At 33.6% G+C, this 17609-nt stretch overlaps 2 protein-coding genes across 3 annotated transcripts; one reads left to right on the top strand and one right to left on the bottom strand.

Moving 5' to 3' along the window:
• Positions 1-1470: 1470 nt before the first annotated feature.
• LOC111368142 (E2F transcription factor-like E2FE) lies at positions 1471-8243 on the bottom strand. The gene is made up of 11 exons (XM_022989372.1): positions 7934-8243; positions 7777-7844; positions 7647-7699; positions 7442-7519; positions 7260-7313; positions 2956-3064; positions 2786-2856; positions 2610-2685; positions 2451-2512; positions 1945-2293; positions 1471-1666 (listed from the first exon to the last, which is right to left on the bottom strand). Exons 1-11 carry the CDS (start codon positions 8026-8028, stop codon positions 1575-1577), a joined length of 1107 nt encoding a protein of 368 aa, XP_022845140.1. The 5' UTR covers positions 8029-8243; the 3' UTR covers positions 1471-1574.
• A 3145-nt stretch (positions 8244-11388) lies between these two features.
• Positions 11389-16948, top strand: LOC111368143 (anaphase-promoting complex subunit 8). 2 transcript variants are annotated; one of them, XM_022989373.1, is made up of 4 exons: positions 11389-11686; positions 11792-12122; positions 15264-16514; positions 16630-16948. In XM_022989373.1, exons 1-4 carry the CDS (start codon positions 11601-11603, stop codon positions 16702-16704), a joined length of 1743 nt encoding a protein of 580 aa, XP_022845141.1. In that variant the 5' UTR covers positions 11389-11600; the 3' UTR covers positions 16705-16948. The 2 variants fall into 2 exon arrangements, with proteins under 2 accessions (XP_022845141.1, XP_022845142.1); XM_022989374.1 differs by having other exon boundaries at positions 11797-12122.
• Positions 16949-17609: the final 661 nt, after the last annotated feature.

The raw sequence follows: 17609 nt of genomic DNA on the forward strand, positions 1-17609 counted from the left end.
GATGAAATTACTTATTTAATTTCACATATCATTTAATATCACATTAAAATCACCTAAACTAGAGTTGTAACCTCAGTGAGCGTAAATAGCATTCCTCATTCCATCATCACTTTAATTTCATTAAGATAACTAAAGAAGTGCTCGATATCCATCGCACTTTTTGTACCATTCACCAATAATAGATTTACATAATCTATCGATAAATTAATAATCTTCTAAAACAATAATTTTCCTCAATCTAAACAATATTTGGGCTATTCATTTTGTAATGTGTAATTTCCTTACTTTCTGGTTGAATAAATGAACAGTTTTGGGCAATTCATTTTGCAAAAACTACTCAAATATACACTGCTAATTCCGTGATAAAGAACCAATCCTACAATTGACAATAAACATTCTATGAACAGCCAAAACATGATTATATTGAAGAAATCAATTCATATTCAAAAAAACTAATGGTATGAACCTTGAATTAAATGTACGTTGATTCTGACATAATGAAAAACTGCTAAAATGACAGATGTATCTTGTAAACAGAGTATCAACTTTGAGATCCAGCCCTAAATATTAGAGATGATAGCTTTCTACGAGGATATCCTGCTCAACCTTGTGCAATGAGAATATGCATTAGAGATTAGATCATTAAGTATACCACCAAATTACTAGGCATGGGCGGACCCAAGGGGCGTCCTGACTCCTGAGGGGTCACTTGACCCCCCCAACTTTTGAGAATTTTTTTATATATATATATATATATATATATATATATATATATATAAATTCTTGTTTTGTATTGATTGAAATATAAATTTTAATCTAAATGAAAGTTAACAAATTAATTTTATTAACATATTTCATGAATTCTTCAACTTTTTTAAATTTTATCAAAATTTACTAAAAATCGAACCTTAATTCTAGGGACAAAATCACAATAAATTTGAATTCTCTCTCTTTTTTATTGCTCTATCTTACTTACTCCCTCACGCCTCTAATCAAAATTTTAATCTTTCTAATTTTTTAAAATTTGTTTATAATGTCTCTATAATTATTACATCTACTGCAAATTTCCACTTTCCAATCAAATTTTCAATTAATTAGAATCTAAATTTGCATTTTCTCCTACTATATTTGTGTATATAACATGTATATAAATTGATTATATAAAATTTTTTTCTCCTACTATATTTGTGTATATAACATGTATATAAATTGATTATATAAAATTTAACTTATATATAATGAATTGTGTTTATTTGTTGATTATTAGTATTGAACATTAATCATACGTTTTTTCTTTTCGATTATTTGAATTGATTTTTTGTATCAAATACACTATTTTTTAAAATATAAATATGTATTTTCTTGTGATGAACAAAATATTATTAAAATAACTGTTCAAAATCAAATAAATGAAAATGATGATCAAAATATTAATGAAGAAATATTTTTTAAATATAAATATGCATTTTCTCGGCTCAAATATTAATCATTCAAAAATAAAAAATAAAGTATTCGATTTGTACAAAATTTAATTGTACTTCCCTAACTCAAAATCTCTGCGTCTGCCCCTGTTATTACGACATTAGTTGTATTGGCTTCTTCCCCGCAACTTCAGAGTACCACGATTTCCATGCTTCAACATAGTGTGAGAAGAGATCCCGCAAAGCTGTAATATCATAAACAAATGCAAATCTAATATCAATAAGCGTTGCAGCATATTCGAGGAAGAAGAAAATTACTTGTACTGGAGTTACATAATGATTAACATGCATATAAAATGTCAAAAAAGTCAGCCATAAGAAGCGAGAGCATAATAGAATGAAGATATTATATGATTGTCCAAGTTATAGTTCGATCAGTGCCAGTGCAACATCTAGAATGGCTGTCATTTAAATAGCAGTAACATTACTTTTGAAACTTATTCTATACAGAAGTAAAAGATACCTTGGTTATGATACTGAGGCCGATAAGTAGAGGCTAAACTTTCCCAATGAATAACTTGTTTTGGTTTGCCGTTTCCTGAAGCTTCAACCTTGGGCACATTTACAGGTGCAAAAGGACCGAACTGGAAACTCTTTGCACTTGTTCTCGATGTGTCGACTTCATTCTCCGAACTTTGATTTTTAACTTGCTTTTGCAGCTGCAGCTCAGCATTGCCATCCACCTTACACCTCTTTAACGTGGAATTTGTAAGGTCAGTCCCAAATACCCTTTTCTTCGACTCGTTAGCAGGTCCATTTTCTTGTAGCCCCAACCATCTGAAAGCAGGTTTCCTTGTTTCCGGGTGATGAATCTGCAGGTAATCCGAGACACATTTTAGTAATTTTTTAGATGCCCCATTAGTTTTTTTTTTTTTTTTTAATCACCCCACATATTTTGAGATAGTTAGCTTAGGACTCCGCAATGTTAATTACAGCAGATTTAGCAGAAGAGTTATCAAGATGGATCACCTTTTCAATAAATTTCATGGATGACAGGACATTGGCAATGTCATACAGCCTTCTAACTTTTGCTGCATAATTATAGAAAAATACTGTTAATCAAAGGGTTCCCTGATTATCTATTATTAATTATATTAGTAAAATCATTGAAAGGAAAACCAAAATTACTTCTGGTAGTCATTGAAGTGTGCTTTCCATCCCCAAGCAACAGCTTTGCAGCATCATCAAGAGATATCAATTCCATCTAAAGGGGTAATGAAAACATGAGACCATATAGTGATGATCAGAAACTGGGAAACTTACATGAATCATAGAAGACGAATAAATCTGAAGTTAACACTTACATCAGTGCAAAGAAAGAGCTTAACAAAATTCTGTGTAAGAAGCCCCAGGGACTTCTCCTTTCTGTTGTCGCCTATAATTAAAAATAAAATTCAAGAAATAAGTGCAAAAATATCTAAGGTAAAATGTCATAAGCAGAAGCATGCCACTGAAAGATTTCAGTATTTATTACCAGATTTTTTTGGCTCTGAGAGTTTACGAAAAGAATTGGGGTTTGATTTGTCATTCTGACTTAAGTTGTTCGTATCTGAGTAGGTTTCATCTTCATCGTCATCTGAAACCTGAGAGAAAAAATAAAAAAATGAGGATTCTTGCTACAATGCTATGGTACAAGTAGAATTTTAGCATTGTTTCTATTAATACAATTCATTATTTCAACTCTGTCGTTCTACAAAAGTGAAAAGTTTACACAGATAACAAAACCAAGTAGTAGAATATTAAAAAATCTATCAAGTTGGGCTTCACGTCTATTATCTTATGGGAATCGGATTACACTGTTGAAATCCGTTCTTTTCTCTATACCACTTTATCTACTTATATTATACAACCTCCCAAGACAATGCCTAGGCCTGGGCATGGTTAGGTTCGGGTCGGCTTCAACTCTAACCCGAAACAAAATCAAATTAATGGGTTTAGATAAAGTTCAATCCAAATCAACCCACTCTAACTCTTAAACCAAATCAGTTCGGTAAGTTAGTTTGGACTTTTAGTTCAAATTGATTTTTTTTTTTTTTTTTTTTTAAATTGTTCGAGTGTTAGGCCCATTTATACTACAAGAACTAAATAATTTTATATTACAAGAACTATTTATTAACAAATAAAATCAGGTTAATAGATACAAATCAACATAAAACTTAATTTTTTTTATTTTATGCATTATATAGCTTGACTGCTTAAGTAGGGAACAAAGGCTAAATATAACATAATAAGTTTGTGAAATGAAATTTTCAGTGCTATTATTTACTAGCAACATCATACATTGAAAGTAATTGAGATATAGTTATAAGATAGAGCTTATCTTTTAATTTTTATTTTTCTTAACAAATTAAAAAAGATAAAATGTAAGTGGGTTTGGTCGATTCGGTTAACCATTGATTTAAGGTTTCAAACCATGACTGAACTGACCCACTATAATTTTGTTTAAAAAAATAAAACAAACTAATTACCTAAGCTAAATTGACCCAAATCAACTCGAGTTGGTTCCATTTGATTGGTTTGATCGATTTTTTGAATTTTTTTGCCCAAGCTAGTGCTGAAGAAGCTAGAGAGTATATTCCTTTAGGACTCCAAGAATCAGTCAAGTGGATAATATTGAGGAGATGGAAGAATCTTTGCTTTCCAACTGATGAGGGTGGACTAGGTTTCAAGAGATTGCATGACCTTGTTGATACCTTTTCCCCGAAGCTTTGGTGGCTTTTTCGTTCATAAAGATCACTGTGGGATCAGTTCTTGCTGGGCAAATATCGCATGGGAACTCACCCTCTATTAGCAATAGTTCCATATTCAGCCTCACCTATTTGGAAAAAGTTAAAGCTAATAGGACCAAAGGTAGAGCCACACATTACGTGGCACCTTGGTGCATGACAGATTTTCTTATAGCATGATTGTTGAATGGGCAAGGCTATCTTGGCATCCTTATTCCCTCATCGGCAACACATATTTAAGAGGTGCAAGTCTTTTATGATGGTACGAGATGGAATATTAAACGACTTTCAAAGTCTCTACCACCATCTATAGTTGAGCTAATTGGAGCTATACATCTATGCGCAAATATCTTGGATCGAGTGATTTGGAGAGATGCACCTGATGGTAGTTTTGTTACCAAGTCACCTTGGCAGTTAGTCCGTTCTAATCGATAGTCTTAGGATTCATATCGACTGACGCAAAGCTCCATTATACCTACTACAGTTTTTATCTTTTGCTGAGAACTGTGGCAGGATGTAGTTAATCAGAGGAAGATTTAGATGGCTCACCGATGTTAGTGTTGCTCAAAAATCGAGACTACTACACACATTTTCACAGGTAGCACCATTTCTGACTAGATATGATGTCATTTTGGAGATATCTTTCATTTAACTATGAGATCAAGAGATGGTGTTAGACATCAATTCCAGAGATGGAGATATTCGAGCCAATATGTTTGGAATGGTTATATTTACATTGTCACTGCATAGTTAATATTTTATTTTTATGGATTGCAAGGAATGATGTGAAGCACAGGGAGATGCGCACGGAGCCTCAACGGATTATTTGGTGAATCTACCGCATGATATATTCCTCTACATGGGTCATTTATTGTAGCCGGTTCATTGGTGTGGGTACTTGACAATCGCCTCACTTTTTGGCATTTCTTTGACTCTTCCTCTCACAGCATCCCCTATATTGGTTCATTGGCATGCCCTAATGGTGGGATCTTACAAGATCAATATTGATAGATGCATCAAGAATGATTTTGCTAGTGATGGGAGCATTATTCGAGACCACGATGGACATTGCAGTAAGGATTCCTCATCATCATATAGAGGTTGTCTTATTCTGGAGGCTATGGTACGAGCTATTTTGAATGTGATTTTACTTGTTTGACAACTTAGATTATATAACATAAGGGTGGAAGCTGACTTGTCTATGGCCGCTCACAGCATCACTAAGGGTGTGTTTGATTACATTTATTTTCCATGGAAAATATCAGTTTTCCACCCAAATTTCTATTTAAAGTGTTTGATTGCTATTTTTTTCCATGGAAAATATACCTAATTTTCCTTGTTTTTAAGAAAAATATTTTCTTTGGGTAGAGGTGGTTTTTATTTTCCACAAAAGATGGAAAACATTTTCTTTTCTAGGTGATATTTTTCATGTCAATCAAACACACTCTAAGGGTAAAAGACCATGGGCAATTCAAATTACTCTCGGACAAATTGAGCACTTTCTCTCATTTGATTAGGGTTGGGCAAATCTCCCGAAACGAATCGAATCGAATTCGACGGTTCTTGTCAAATTTAGTACCCCAACGGGTATCTAAATTGAGAATCGACGGGTACGGTTCGGTTCTCGGTTCTAGACCAAGAACCGAATCTTTCTATTTTTTCTTATATTGAATAAATCAAATTATTTTTATTTTAATTTTTTCTAAACAAATTAAAAATTTCTAAATCTAAATTTTTGGCCCAATAATTTGTTTCATTTTTAATTTTTGGCACAATTACCCATTTTATTGTCTCATTTCTTAACCGAACAAGATCCAACCCACTAAATAACCCTAAACACCTACACTAAAGTGCATAACGCTGTCTCGACTTTTGCAGCCTCGCTGACATTCCAAAACCTATACAATCGTCGACCGACGCTGTGACCTCCGCCAACCGAGATTTTGACCGTAGCGATCATTTGAATAAGGTAGTCTACTAGTATCTGACATTTCAAAACTATTGAATGTGTCATTAGTTGTATTTATATAATGTTGTTATAAATGTTAAAAAATTTAATTATAGTAGAGAACCGAACGGAACCGAACCCGAACAGTTCCATAATTATATTTGGACCTAACGGTTCCATTTGCTAAATGCCCGAAAATTTTGGTTCGGTTCGATTCTCTTTAGAACCTAACCGAACCGACCCGCGCCCACCCTTACATTTGATTGTAATAGTGTTTCCCACATTTCTATTTTGCTTGCATCCAATGGCTGGGACCAACGCCATTATCAGGAGTATAGATCGCTTAACCTATCATGAAGACTTCGTGCCCTTGTACAGATGGACCAATATGGACTTTCTAGTATTAGAGGTCATTAGTTTGCTTTTCACTTGCTTGCTTTGTATAAGAAGTAATGCTTCACCATTTATTTCATTCTTTTATATGTTGCATTGTTATGCTTCTGGGAGATTAGGTTCATGTTCCCCTTCCTTTTGTTCTCATGAGTTTGATATTATATACAATCGGTCTATCCTTAAGCCCTATCAGCCTTCCTTTCTGGAGCCTAAAAACTCACTGAGGGTGTGTTAATGTTTTGCTTACAAAAAAAGGGATAGACGCTGCTTAACGAACTCCTGCCTGCCAAGGAAATCCTATATCCCCACATGACAAAAGTGCCATACAAGAGGAGATCGTTTGTTTCAAAAACGGTAAGGGTTAATTATAAGTGCAGATGCTGTGAATTTGTTGGGAAGTATGGAACTAGAATCCTAGTGCTTTTTGACTTGGTTTTGCTCATTAGTTTTTGTGAAGAAAGCATTTTCTTATGCTGGAGTGATAAAGTCAGATACTAGAAGATGAGGAATTACTGCTGCAGTGGAAAACCTCAAAGACCAAACGCATTTTTCTATCTGCTCTTGGATATAAGAAAAACAGAATTTTAATTCTAGGAAGTCCATGAATCTGTAGGGAAAATATATATTCTTGATTGGATGATGAGGATGTACGATTTTATCGAACTTGTTAGTGATGACTAATAGTGAAAATATCAAGAAACGGCTACTTACTTTCTCAGAGCAATTCCCATCAGCTCCATGGCAATTCTCCTTTAAACCTTCATTCTATAACAGCATTAAAAATAACAAAAGTATAAATCACTGTTCTTTACTGAATTACTATTTAAAATGCAATAAATTCAATTTCAAGATTCGAGCATTAGAAGGAATTGGGGGTGCAAACGAAATATTACTTTTAGATCTTGCAAAGCCTTAGGAATTGCTTGAAAACCCTTCCAAGTATATCGATTTTTCGCCTTTCTAGCAAGAATCTGAAATTGCCAAATTCAAAATTTATTTCTATTCTAATTCAACCTATTAAATTAAACAAGTTTCAGAAAACGAAAAATAACAATTATTCTTCAACTTAAAGAAGTTTAAAAAATTAGAAATTCTTACACCAACGCTTTCCAAAACATTCACAATATCGTAGATCCGCCGCCTTTCCACCCCTACAAAAAATACTTAAATTAAACATTATATATAATCTTCAAATTCACGAAACGCTTTAGAATTCTCAAATGATTACCTAATCGAGAGGCTGCATCATCAAGTCCAATTGATTCCACACCGTCCCGATTGTACAGGCTCAAGAAACTGCGTAATCGAACGGTAAACATTCATACTTCTGCATACAGATACACGTACCTAAATACAAAAAAAAAGGGGTTCCCAAATAAAGTTACTTGGAGCACAGTAGACCAAGTGATTTCTGCTTCCGGCAATACGGCGTGTATTTCGATCCAGATTCAGTCGACATATCTGCACTACGTAAAGCCATTTCTTTGAAGTTTCAACTCTATACACCTACACTCACCTAACCATCCACCCACGCACACACGCAAAATTCTACTGTTTCTTCCCGAATATTTGTGGGTTTTGACGAAAAAATTCCCAAGGACAGAAAAATCTCTACGCAATGCGTACATATATATGTACACATAAATAATATACCGTTGAGAATGGTTGTTGACTTGGCGGGGATTAGGGTTTTGGAAATTTGATTAGGAGGGATTTTGAAAGTTTGAATTTAGCCATGCAATGGCGGGATAAAAAATAAATAAAATTCGGTTTAATCTGGGAAGACGCGCCTGTCGCGTATGAACTTACTTTTTTGACCTTAGTCAGTGATGAGAAGGGTGTTTGAGTGAAGGGTATGGGTGGAAATTCGTATGAGGTGCAATTTTACAGGGAATCTTATGATGAATATGTAAATCATGTGACATGATTTGCTTTTTCAGCTTATTTAATTACTAATTATAATTACTTAACATGTGAGAGATTATTTGAAAAGTAATTTTTATTTTTTTTTTCAAAAATATATATCATTTGAAAGAAGGAAATAGTTGTGGAAAACTATGAAAATAAATTTTTAACAATATATGATTAAGCACCCATTTAATTCCTATTTTTCATTCTTATTCTTAGATTGCCCCCGTTTGTTTCTCATTATTTTTTCATTAAAATGAAAAATATGATCGTTATTCATCACAGCAAACCATCAAATTTGAATTTTTATCTCTTGTATAAGGTCCGTAACAGCTATATTTTTCATTCTCATTTTTACATTAATGTATACCAAACGGAATCATAATATAATGACTTAATGTGATGGATAACGGGTCATATTTTTCATTTTTGTGGCCAAATAATGAAAATCAAATAGGGGCTAAAAATGAGTACTTTGAAAAGTGAAGTTAAAATTCAAATGTAGACTTAAAAAATGTAATTCTTTTAGGGAAAAAATGTATAAAGAATGTGCTTGAAGCAATTATGCCTAGAGCTCGGAGTTGTAATGCTTCGAGAAGAGTCTCTATCTTAAATGCGAACAAATATGATGATAGAACCAATATTGTGCATGACATATTAAGAAAACTTGTTGAGATTATGATTGAGCATTAGCTGAAGAAGAAGCGAGTTTGTGTCAAGAATCTCAAAAATATTTGACATATAGATTACCTTTATCACTTCTTGATCTTGGTCTTGGAAACATTTATGTTGTAAATACAGAATATTGAATGAAAGGTATGAGTTTCATCCATCTAGTTTTGAGATGGTAGCAAATTTTTAGTGAATACATGTTACAAATCTTAAAGGTATCTAATGAGTTTTGAATGTTTGAGATATATTTTCCAAAGCTTTTTAAGGTTGGGTTTCTACGGATAAATCTTGAAAAACCCTAGTCCATGTGAAGCAAAGAGGCAAAGGCTTGAGGGATATAAAACATTCAGATGATTTCTCATATCTATCTTTTCTTTAAAGTTTGCCTCAAACATCATGTATTTCAATCCAACATATTTCGGTCACCCCTCTTCCCACTGGTGAATTACATGCACACTAGAGCACCACACTAGAATGCAATGTCTATGTTTAGGTATTGTTGCAAATGTCGTTTGTCCTTGATGCTCAATTGCAATCTTGTTAGTGTGTGGAAGAATCAGAACGAAAAGAGTTTAATAGAGTTTATTAATATTGCATACCTTTTATATGTATTATTATGGGGTTTTATAGAGAATGATTGAGTCAAGGGTATTCTCAGTCCTTGAGAGTAATTTTCTAGTTCATTTGATCTATGTTGGACGGTCGCCAATCATTTCAATTTATCTTTTGCTAAATGTTGTTGTCATTCATTCCTTTAAATGACCTCCTTTCCCAAAAAAGAAGAAGAAGACATTTATAGGCAGTACTCTGCTTAGAAAATTTAGACAAGTTACCTTGTTCCTTGGACTTCTCATTTAAGAAAATTATCGATAGAAAGGTACATCCTTATCAGTTGATCTTTGCTTCAATTGGAAAGATCTTGCAGGGTCATATTTGATATGAGTGTCTATTCGACCTATTACCTCTTATCACGAGGGTTAGTTTACTTTCAAACTTTTAAAGGAACCCTTAATCGGTTGTATTGATCAATTGAACGTGGATACAACCTCTCCTTTTGAATTCATCTCAAATTTAAGCAATGAAGTTTCTTCTGGAAGCATTCCAAGATTGTAGTGGATGGGTCAAAGGTCGACCATTTGCCTCAACCATGAGTATACCAAGGTGCATCAAGACTTCAAACGGATTAAGCGACTCTTAATGATTTCATGGGACATTCATTTTCCCAAATGGACAAGGTGAGGCGAGATACGACTTAACCAATTGTTAGAAAATATTTATTTGAAAATCACTTTTTCCCTCGATAATTTTCGACCACTCATTAAAAAAAACTATTTTTCATATTTTCTCATAACTTTTTTGTACTTTCTAATAACATATTCTCCAAAATAATAAGTTTTCAAAAATTAATTTCACATAAAAGCTCTTAATGCAATATACCACGTAGCACCCACACCGGCCCCCATTAGGATAAGGCTAGATTTAGCCCATGTTTGGCCAATGTTTATATACAAGAATGTTGTCCTTAGGCCCTGTTCGTGGCCCTTTAATTTTAAGAATTTGAATATGGAATAGTGATTGTGGTTAAAAAAGAAGAAATTTTTTTTGTAATATTATTTTAATGAAGAATGTGTGCTTGAAAATGAGTACTGTAAAAAAAATAATGTGGGAGAATGGTTGACAAACAAGGGCTTAATGTCAATAAGAATGTATACCTAGATTGAGTTTTTTGAGCCTTTTTTTTTAAATGCATTTTGTAATAGTGTTATGATAAAAAATGTGTAGTTAAAAAATAAGATTTTTTTTAATTTACTCGTAATATTATTTTTATAAAAAATATATGTGATTGAAATAGAGTGAAATAAATGTTCGAAAATACATTTTGATAAAAAATGGGACTCAAATAAGGAAAATACTATTCATTAAAATTTGGGAAGAATGAGAGCCAAATGAGGGCTTATTCTTTAGTCGTTTGGCTCCCATTTTATGGAAATGAAAATAGAAGGAATAATATTCTTATAAAAAATAAATGGTTGAAAAAGAATGAAAATTTTTCGATTTATGTGAAATATTATTTCATGGAAGATTGTGTGATTGAAAATAGGAGACAAAAAAAATAAAATAAAAATTAATGGAGGCCAAATAGAGCACAATGTCAAATAACTATTTATCAATAACATTTCTTGAAATCGACAAATACTAACACTCATTCGTCACTGATTTTTGTTTACTCATATAATTTAAACAAATAATAATTGTATCCCAAAAATGTACACACCCTAGCCCCTCCTTCCTCACCCTCGCAGCCGCGCTCCCCAAAATCAAATTGATCTGTTACTGTGCGTAACAGCTCCTCACTGCTTTGCAACAATTTACGTGGAAAACACACAGCAGCACAAAAATTCTGTGTGATGTTAAGCTACAATAGCAACAATAAAGAGAGAAGAAAAGGGTAAAAGAGGATCCCACATAACAATGGCGTCTAAAGAAACCTGCAGAACCGAACTCCGTTCTGCCGTACGACTCCTCAGCGACCGTTGTCTCTACTCTGCGTCCAAATGGTAAACCCTAAACCCATTTTGAAAGAACCCAGTTTTTCTTCAATCAAAATTTCTCCATTAAACATCCAAACATTCCCCTTTTAATTTTCAAGTGGAATTTTGAAGGGCAGCGGAGCAATTGATGGGGATAGAGCAAGATCCCGCGAAGTATACCCCTTCGCACACTCGATTCCAGCGTGGAAGCTCCAGCATCCGCCGCCGGTTCCGAACCGCCGCCTCCGGCGACTCCTCCGCCACCCCTTCAGGTGGGGTGTCCTATGTGGCCACGCCGTTGATGGCGGGGGTAGAGGAGTATGATTATGCTGCCGTCGATAACGATTTTTATTTGCTAGCAAAGTCTTACTTTGACTGTAGAGAATACCGCCGGGCGGCCCATGTGCTCCGGGACCAGATAAGCAAGAAAGCCATTTTCCTACGCTGTTACGCACTTTATTTGGTTGGTTTTCTGCACAAATCTCGGCTACATTGCTTTTATGACGATACATTTATATGTTTTAGATACTTATATAAGTTATAAATTTGGTGACTATATATTGATAAATGCTTATTTCTATGTGGGATTTTTTCATTTGCGAGTGTTTCAGTGAATTTATTAGTTCTCACTTGAACTGAGTGTTGGAGCGGTAGGCTAGGTAGCCTACGCCCCTCCAAATTTAGTAGAGATCTGCACAATATCATGCTTTAGGGGCAAGTAAAGTTTTTAAGAGAGGTTTTTGGGTTGTCTAGGATGGAGTTGAGGAAGTGAAGATGCTGTAAAGATGTTTAATAAATTATACAACTTTTTCCACTTAGGTTTGAAAAGAAGAACTCTCATATCTCAAGTAATGTGTAAAAACAGTCAATTTTGATAACCTAGTTTGTAGGGTAAGGTGCGATAGGACAAAGTTGAGATATTCCAATGTCAATGGACCGAAAAGATACATAAATTAAGTTTGTATTGGCAGTATATTAATTATTAAATACATTGTACTCAAACAAAAAGTTTATAAATTTGGGAATTTCTTTCACTGGTTTTGTATTCTTTCACTGATATTCTTCTACTGAAACTCTTGAGGCCTTCAACAAATATTTCCCTTTGCAGCCAAATTCTGGTCAGATCTGGATTTCTACTTGGTGCTGTAATCCAAATCCAATAAGGAATTGGAGAAACATATCTATTTGTTGATCTGTTGGTGAATCTGTATCTAAGAGGTTTCTGAATGCACTTTACTCGATCGAATTAAAATCTCAAACACAAAAATCGACACATTTTTGACATAAATGTGATAAAAGTGCCTTTATTAGAAGAAGTTAGCCATGAGAAGGAAGCAGTTCATATTCTCTAATGGCATGTTTGGTAATGTAAATTACTGAACTAGACAGCATGAAGAACACTTCTATCTCTTGTTCTAAACATCAGAAACATGCTTTAAAATGATTTGGATTTTAACCCAAACATCAGAAAGCTAGCATCTTTGTTAGGGAGTTTTAAACTAGGATGCAAAGTGTGAATGAGGGTGAAAATACTGAAGAGTCAACTTTTGGAAATATTCTTTAGTTCACTGCATCGCCAGTAGTGGTGAAAATTAGATACAAAGATAAATATATAATTCTTTTTGAGAAAATTTATCAACTCTTCTGGTAGTTTGTGAAGCAAACATATCTTCTGATAAAATAATGTATTCCTATATAGTAATTTATTTTTGTCAATAAGTTCATAATATGTCATGGGAAGTCTTGTCTGAAGAGATTAAGAACAGTTTGAATGATAAAGATCTGGGCATGAGAAATCAAGTGCTGAGCATCTCAAGATTTCGAGGTTTACATAGAACAAGCAGATACTGGTTGGTCAGATCACATATAACTCATAACTTTGAAAAAATCATACTATAAAGTTTTTAATACTAGGAAGATAATATCTGCCTAATAGAGTTAAAGCCTGTTTGGGATTTCAGGAGTGCAAGTAAAACATTTTTATAAACAGATCTACACGTAAAAAGGGTTTGGGTCTGCTGCATAAAATATTTCAGAAATTGCTTGTAATATCAAAATAAGAACTAGATATTTGCCTCATAAGCACTTTATATTTCTGGCTTATAAGCACTTTCTTTTCAAATTTACCGAACACTCAGAAGTTTCTTTTAAGCATTAATTGTGTACTAAGTTTTTTATAAAAGTTCTTCTAAGCTCTTTGGGTTGGACCAAGTAAAAGGGCATTCTTTGAAACCTATATCTTTTCCATCTTCCCTCCAACAATGGTCATCCCACCCTCCTCCTATAAATGCCATCACAACCTCTTTCCATCCATCACCAGTCAACTATTTCTTTCTTAATGATTGCTTCTTCTGCTTGGTATTTCTCCACCTGTCACACCGCTAATGTCACTACAAAAGGGCATTCTTTGAAATCTACACCACTTGCTCTTCCATGTGACAAGAAAGGTACCATGTCTACTCCTTATTCTTGTTGATTGATTATTTTCTATTGCTTTTTTCGTACAAGGGAATAAGGGATACAGAATGTGGCGGAATAATTTTTCTTTGAGTTTTGATTTGGACCAGTTTCTCATTCGAACTTCTAAGTTCTAACACACCAACTTAGGAGACTTGACATTTTCAGCCTTTTCTCAAGTTTGTCTTGAGCAAAGTAAAACCTCTATAAAATAATAATGTTGGGATTGAGAAAAAATATTATTTTAGAAGGGTTATTATAAATGAATAATTATTAATTTATCGATAAATGAATAATTTAATAAATATTTATTAATTTATAGAGTATCTTATATTTTATAACTTGTATTATATTTTACCATTATACATGTTGGAAATTAAAAAAAAAGAAAGAAAGAAAGAAAGAAAGAAAGAAAAGAAAAGAAAAAATTGAATGTGGTGAAATTCAAAATTTAATTTGTTAGCACACAAGAGGCACACACATATATACATTAAAGATAAAACATTAATGTACATGCATAGGCTTCAAAGTTTAATATTTTGGAAGATTAATCGTTTAGGTTATTTCATGTACATATGGAACATAATTTCTACAGTCAAATTAAAAGTTGTTAAATTAAAAGAGACGAATTGAATAAAACATTTTATTTGTATTAGTATGATTTTTTATGAATTTAAGTAATTATTTTATATATTCATTGGACCTTAAATGACCTAAAAGAAATTATTATCTCATACATTTAGATGTATTAAATTAGTACATTGACCCAATTTCAAATTAAAAGTTTGTTAATTTGTATTAGTATGATATTTTATGAATTTAAGTAATTATTTTATATATTCATTGGACCTTAAATGACCAAAATTTTTTTATTATCTCATACATTTAGATGTATTAAATTAGTACATTGACCCAGGTCGGGATCGAAGAATTTTATTATTTAAGCAAGATTATTAATCTATCGAACATTCATATATTTAGGTTTTACTGCACATTGGATTTTATCTCATTTGCATTAGATGTGTGCTCTGTTTGTAATAACTTTAATTGTAGTCTAAGTAAATAATCATTGAAATTATCGAAATACTAGCAATATATCATTTGGTAAGGCAAACTAATCTCTCCTCATTTCTTTTGGTTTGCATAGGCTGGAGAAAAGCGAAAAGAAGAAGAGATGATAGAACTGGAGGGACCCTTAGGCAAGAGTGATGCTGTGAATAAAGAAAATGTTTCTCTCGAGAGGGAGTTGTCCACACTTCGCAAAAATGGAACAATAGATTCCTTTTGTCTTTACGTGTATGGTCTTGTCCTTAAGGAGAAGGGCAGTGAGAATCTTGCGAGGACAGTGCTTGTCGAGTCTGTAAACAGTTATCCTTGGAATTGGAGTGCTTGGTCCGAACTACAATCCTTGTGCACTACTATTGAGACATTAAATAGTCTTAATCTTAATAACCATTGGATGAAGGACTTTTTTCTTGCCTGTACATACCAGGAACTCCGGATGCATAATGAATCCTTGTCCAAGTATGAACATCTGCAAACAACCTTCAGTTTTAGCAATTATATCCAGGCCCAAATTGCTAAAGCTCAGTATAATCTGAGGGAATTTGAAGTAGTCGAAGTTATATTTGAAGAGCTTTTAAGAAACGATCCATATAGAATTGAAGACATGGATATGTATTCCAACGTCCTCTATGCAAAGGAATGCTTCTCTGCTTTAAGTTATCTTGCTCACAGAGTGTTTTTAACAGATAAATACAGACCCGAGTCTTGTTGTATTATTGGAAACTATTACAGTTTGAAGGGGCAGCATGAAAAGTCAGTTGTGTATTTCCGGCGTGCACTCAAATTAAATAAAAATTATTTATCAGCTTGGACACTCATGGGTCACGAGTATGTCGAGATGAAGAATACCTCAGCTGCAGTTGATGCCTATCGGCGCGCTGTGGATATAAATCCTTGCGACTATCGCGCCTGGTATGGGTTAGGACAAGCTTACGAGATGATGGGAATGCCCTTCTATGCACTTCACTATTTTAAGAAGTCGGTATTCTTGCAGCCAAATGATTCTCGACTGTGGATTGCCATGGCTCAGTGTTATGAAGCCAAACAGCTTCATATGCTTGAGGAGGCAATCAAGTGTTACAAAAGGGCAGCTAATTGTAATGACAGAGAAGCAATTGCTCTGCACCAATTGGCAAAACTTCATTGCGAACTTGGTCATACTGAAGAGGCAGCATTTTATTACAAGAAGGATTTGGACAGAATGGAAGCTGAAGAGAGAGAAGGACCAAATATGGTGGAGGCTTTGATGTTTCTTGCCCAACATTGCAAATCTAAGAAAAGATTTGAGGAAGCAGAAGTGTATTGTACTCGTCTTCTCGACTATACTGGTCCAGTAAGTCATCACACATTCTTTCTCGTACTGAACTTGATATATATTCACACGTATTTGCATATCGTAAGTTCGAAGATTAGAACAAGTTTCTCACATCTTCTTGTGTATAATACAGGAAAAGGAAACTGCAGAGAGTATTCTTCGAGGAATAAGATACGAAAAGTTGGACGTTGAGCATTTCCCGTCCTAAAATTTCTAAGGCCATACAAGTTTATTTGATAATCGATTTCGAATCTTGGAAGTGCAATGTCAACATGATGACCTACAAAGAGTAGTTGATTATGTCATTAGAAATTAGCTGGTGTTTTATTGCATAGTTTTCTTTAATTTGATTTCATAATCGGATGGCGTAGCTATAACATTATCAACATTTCTTTTCTTGGAATCAAAAGTTTTCTTGATCAACCATTGGGAATTTGCAATTGGTGCAGTCATTTGGAAGTTTTGTAAAATGTTTATTTCAAGCAATTCTTAGCAAAAACAAGCATGTCATGAGCACCTGAAAGTGAACATAATTTCGTGCAGGAATCACGTGTTGAGCTCGTCGATATAAACCATGACTTTGTAGATAAATTCTCACATGTTTTGAGAGTATCATATTTCCTTCAAAGGTACTTGGTGGCATTAGAGTCCCCCGTTTCATCGTACCAAAAGATAAACATATTGGATGACTGGAGCCTAATAAATGATACGCTTAGACGTGGGCTGCAGCTTTATTTTCCGTTGTAAGGTCGATGTTTTTTTTAATAGTTATTTGTTCTTTTAAGCTAAAATAGTGAGTTTCTCATTTTCAATGCTGATGTGAAAGAATGACTAGTTACGAAATAAATGAACGGGAAATTTTCTAGTTCAATACATTCGATTTAGCAAAAAGATGAGTATTTCTTACTTTATTCCGTTTGGTCCCATTAATTTTCATTTCATTACATTTCATTTTACTCTCTCTTATTTTCAACTACACGATCTCCCATAAAATAATATTACACGTAAATCGAAAAATTTTCATTTTTTTTCAACCACTCATTTTCAAAAAAACGTTATTCCACCAATTTTCATTTCTACAAAATGGGGGCCAAATAGGGCAACAATTAAATA

This window comes from Olea europaea, chromosome 18, assembly GCF_002742605.1.
Source record: "Olea europaea var. sylvestris chromosome 18, O_europaea_v1, whole genome shotgun sequence".
Classification (NCBI taxonomy): domain Eukaryota; kingdom Viridiplantae; phylum Streptophyta; class Magnoliopsida; order Lamiales; family Oleaceae; genus Olea; species Olea europaea.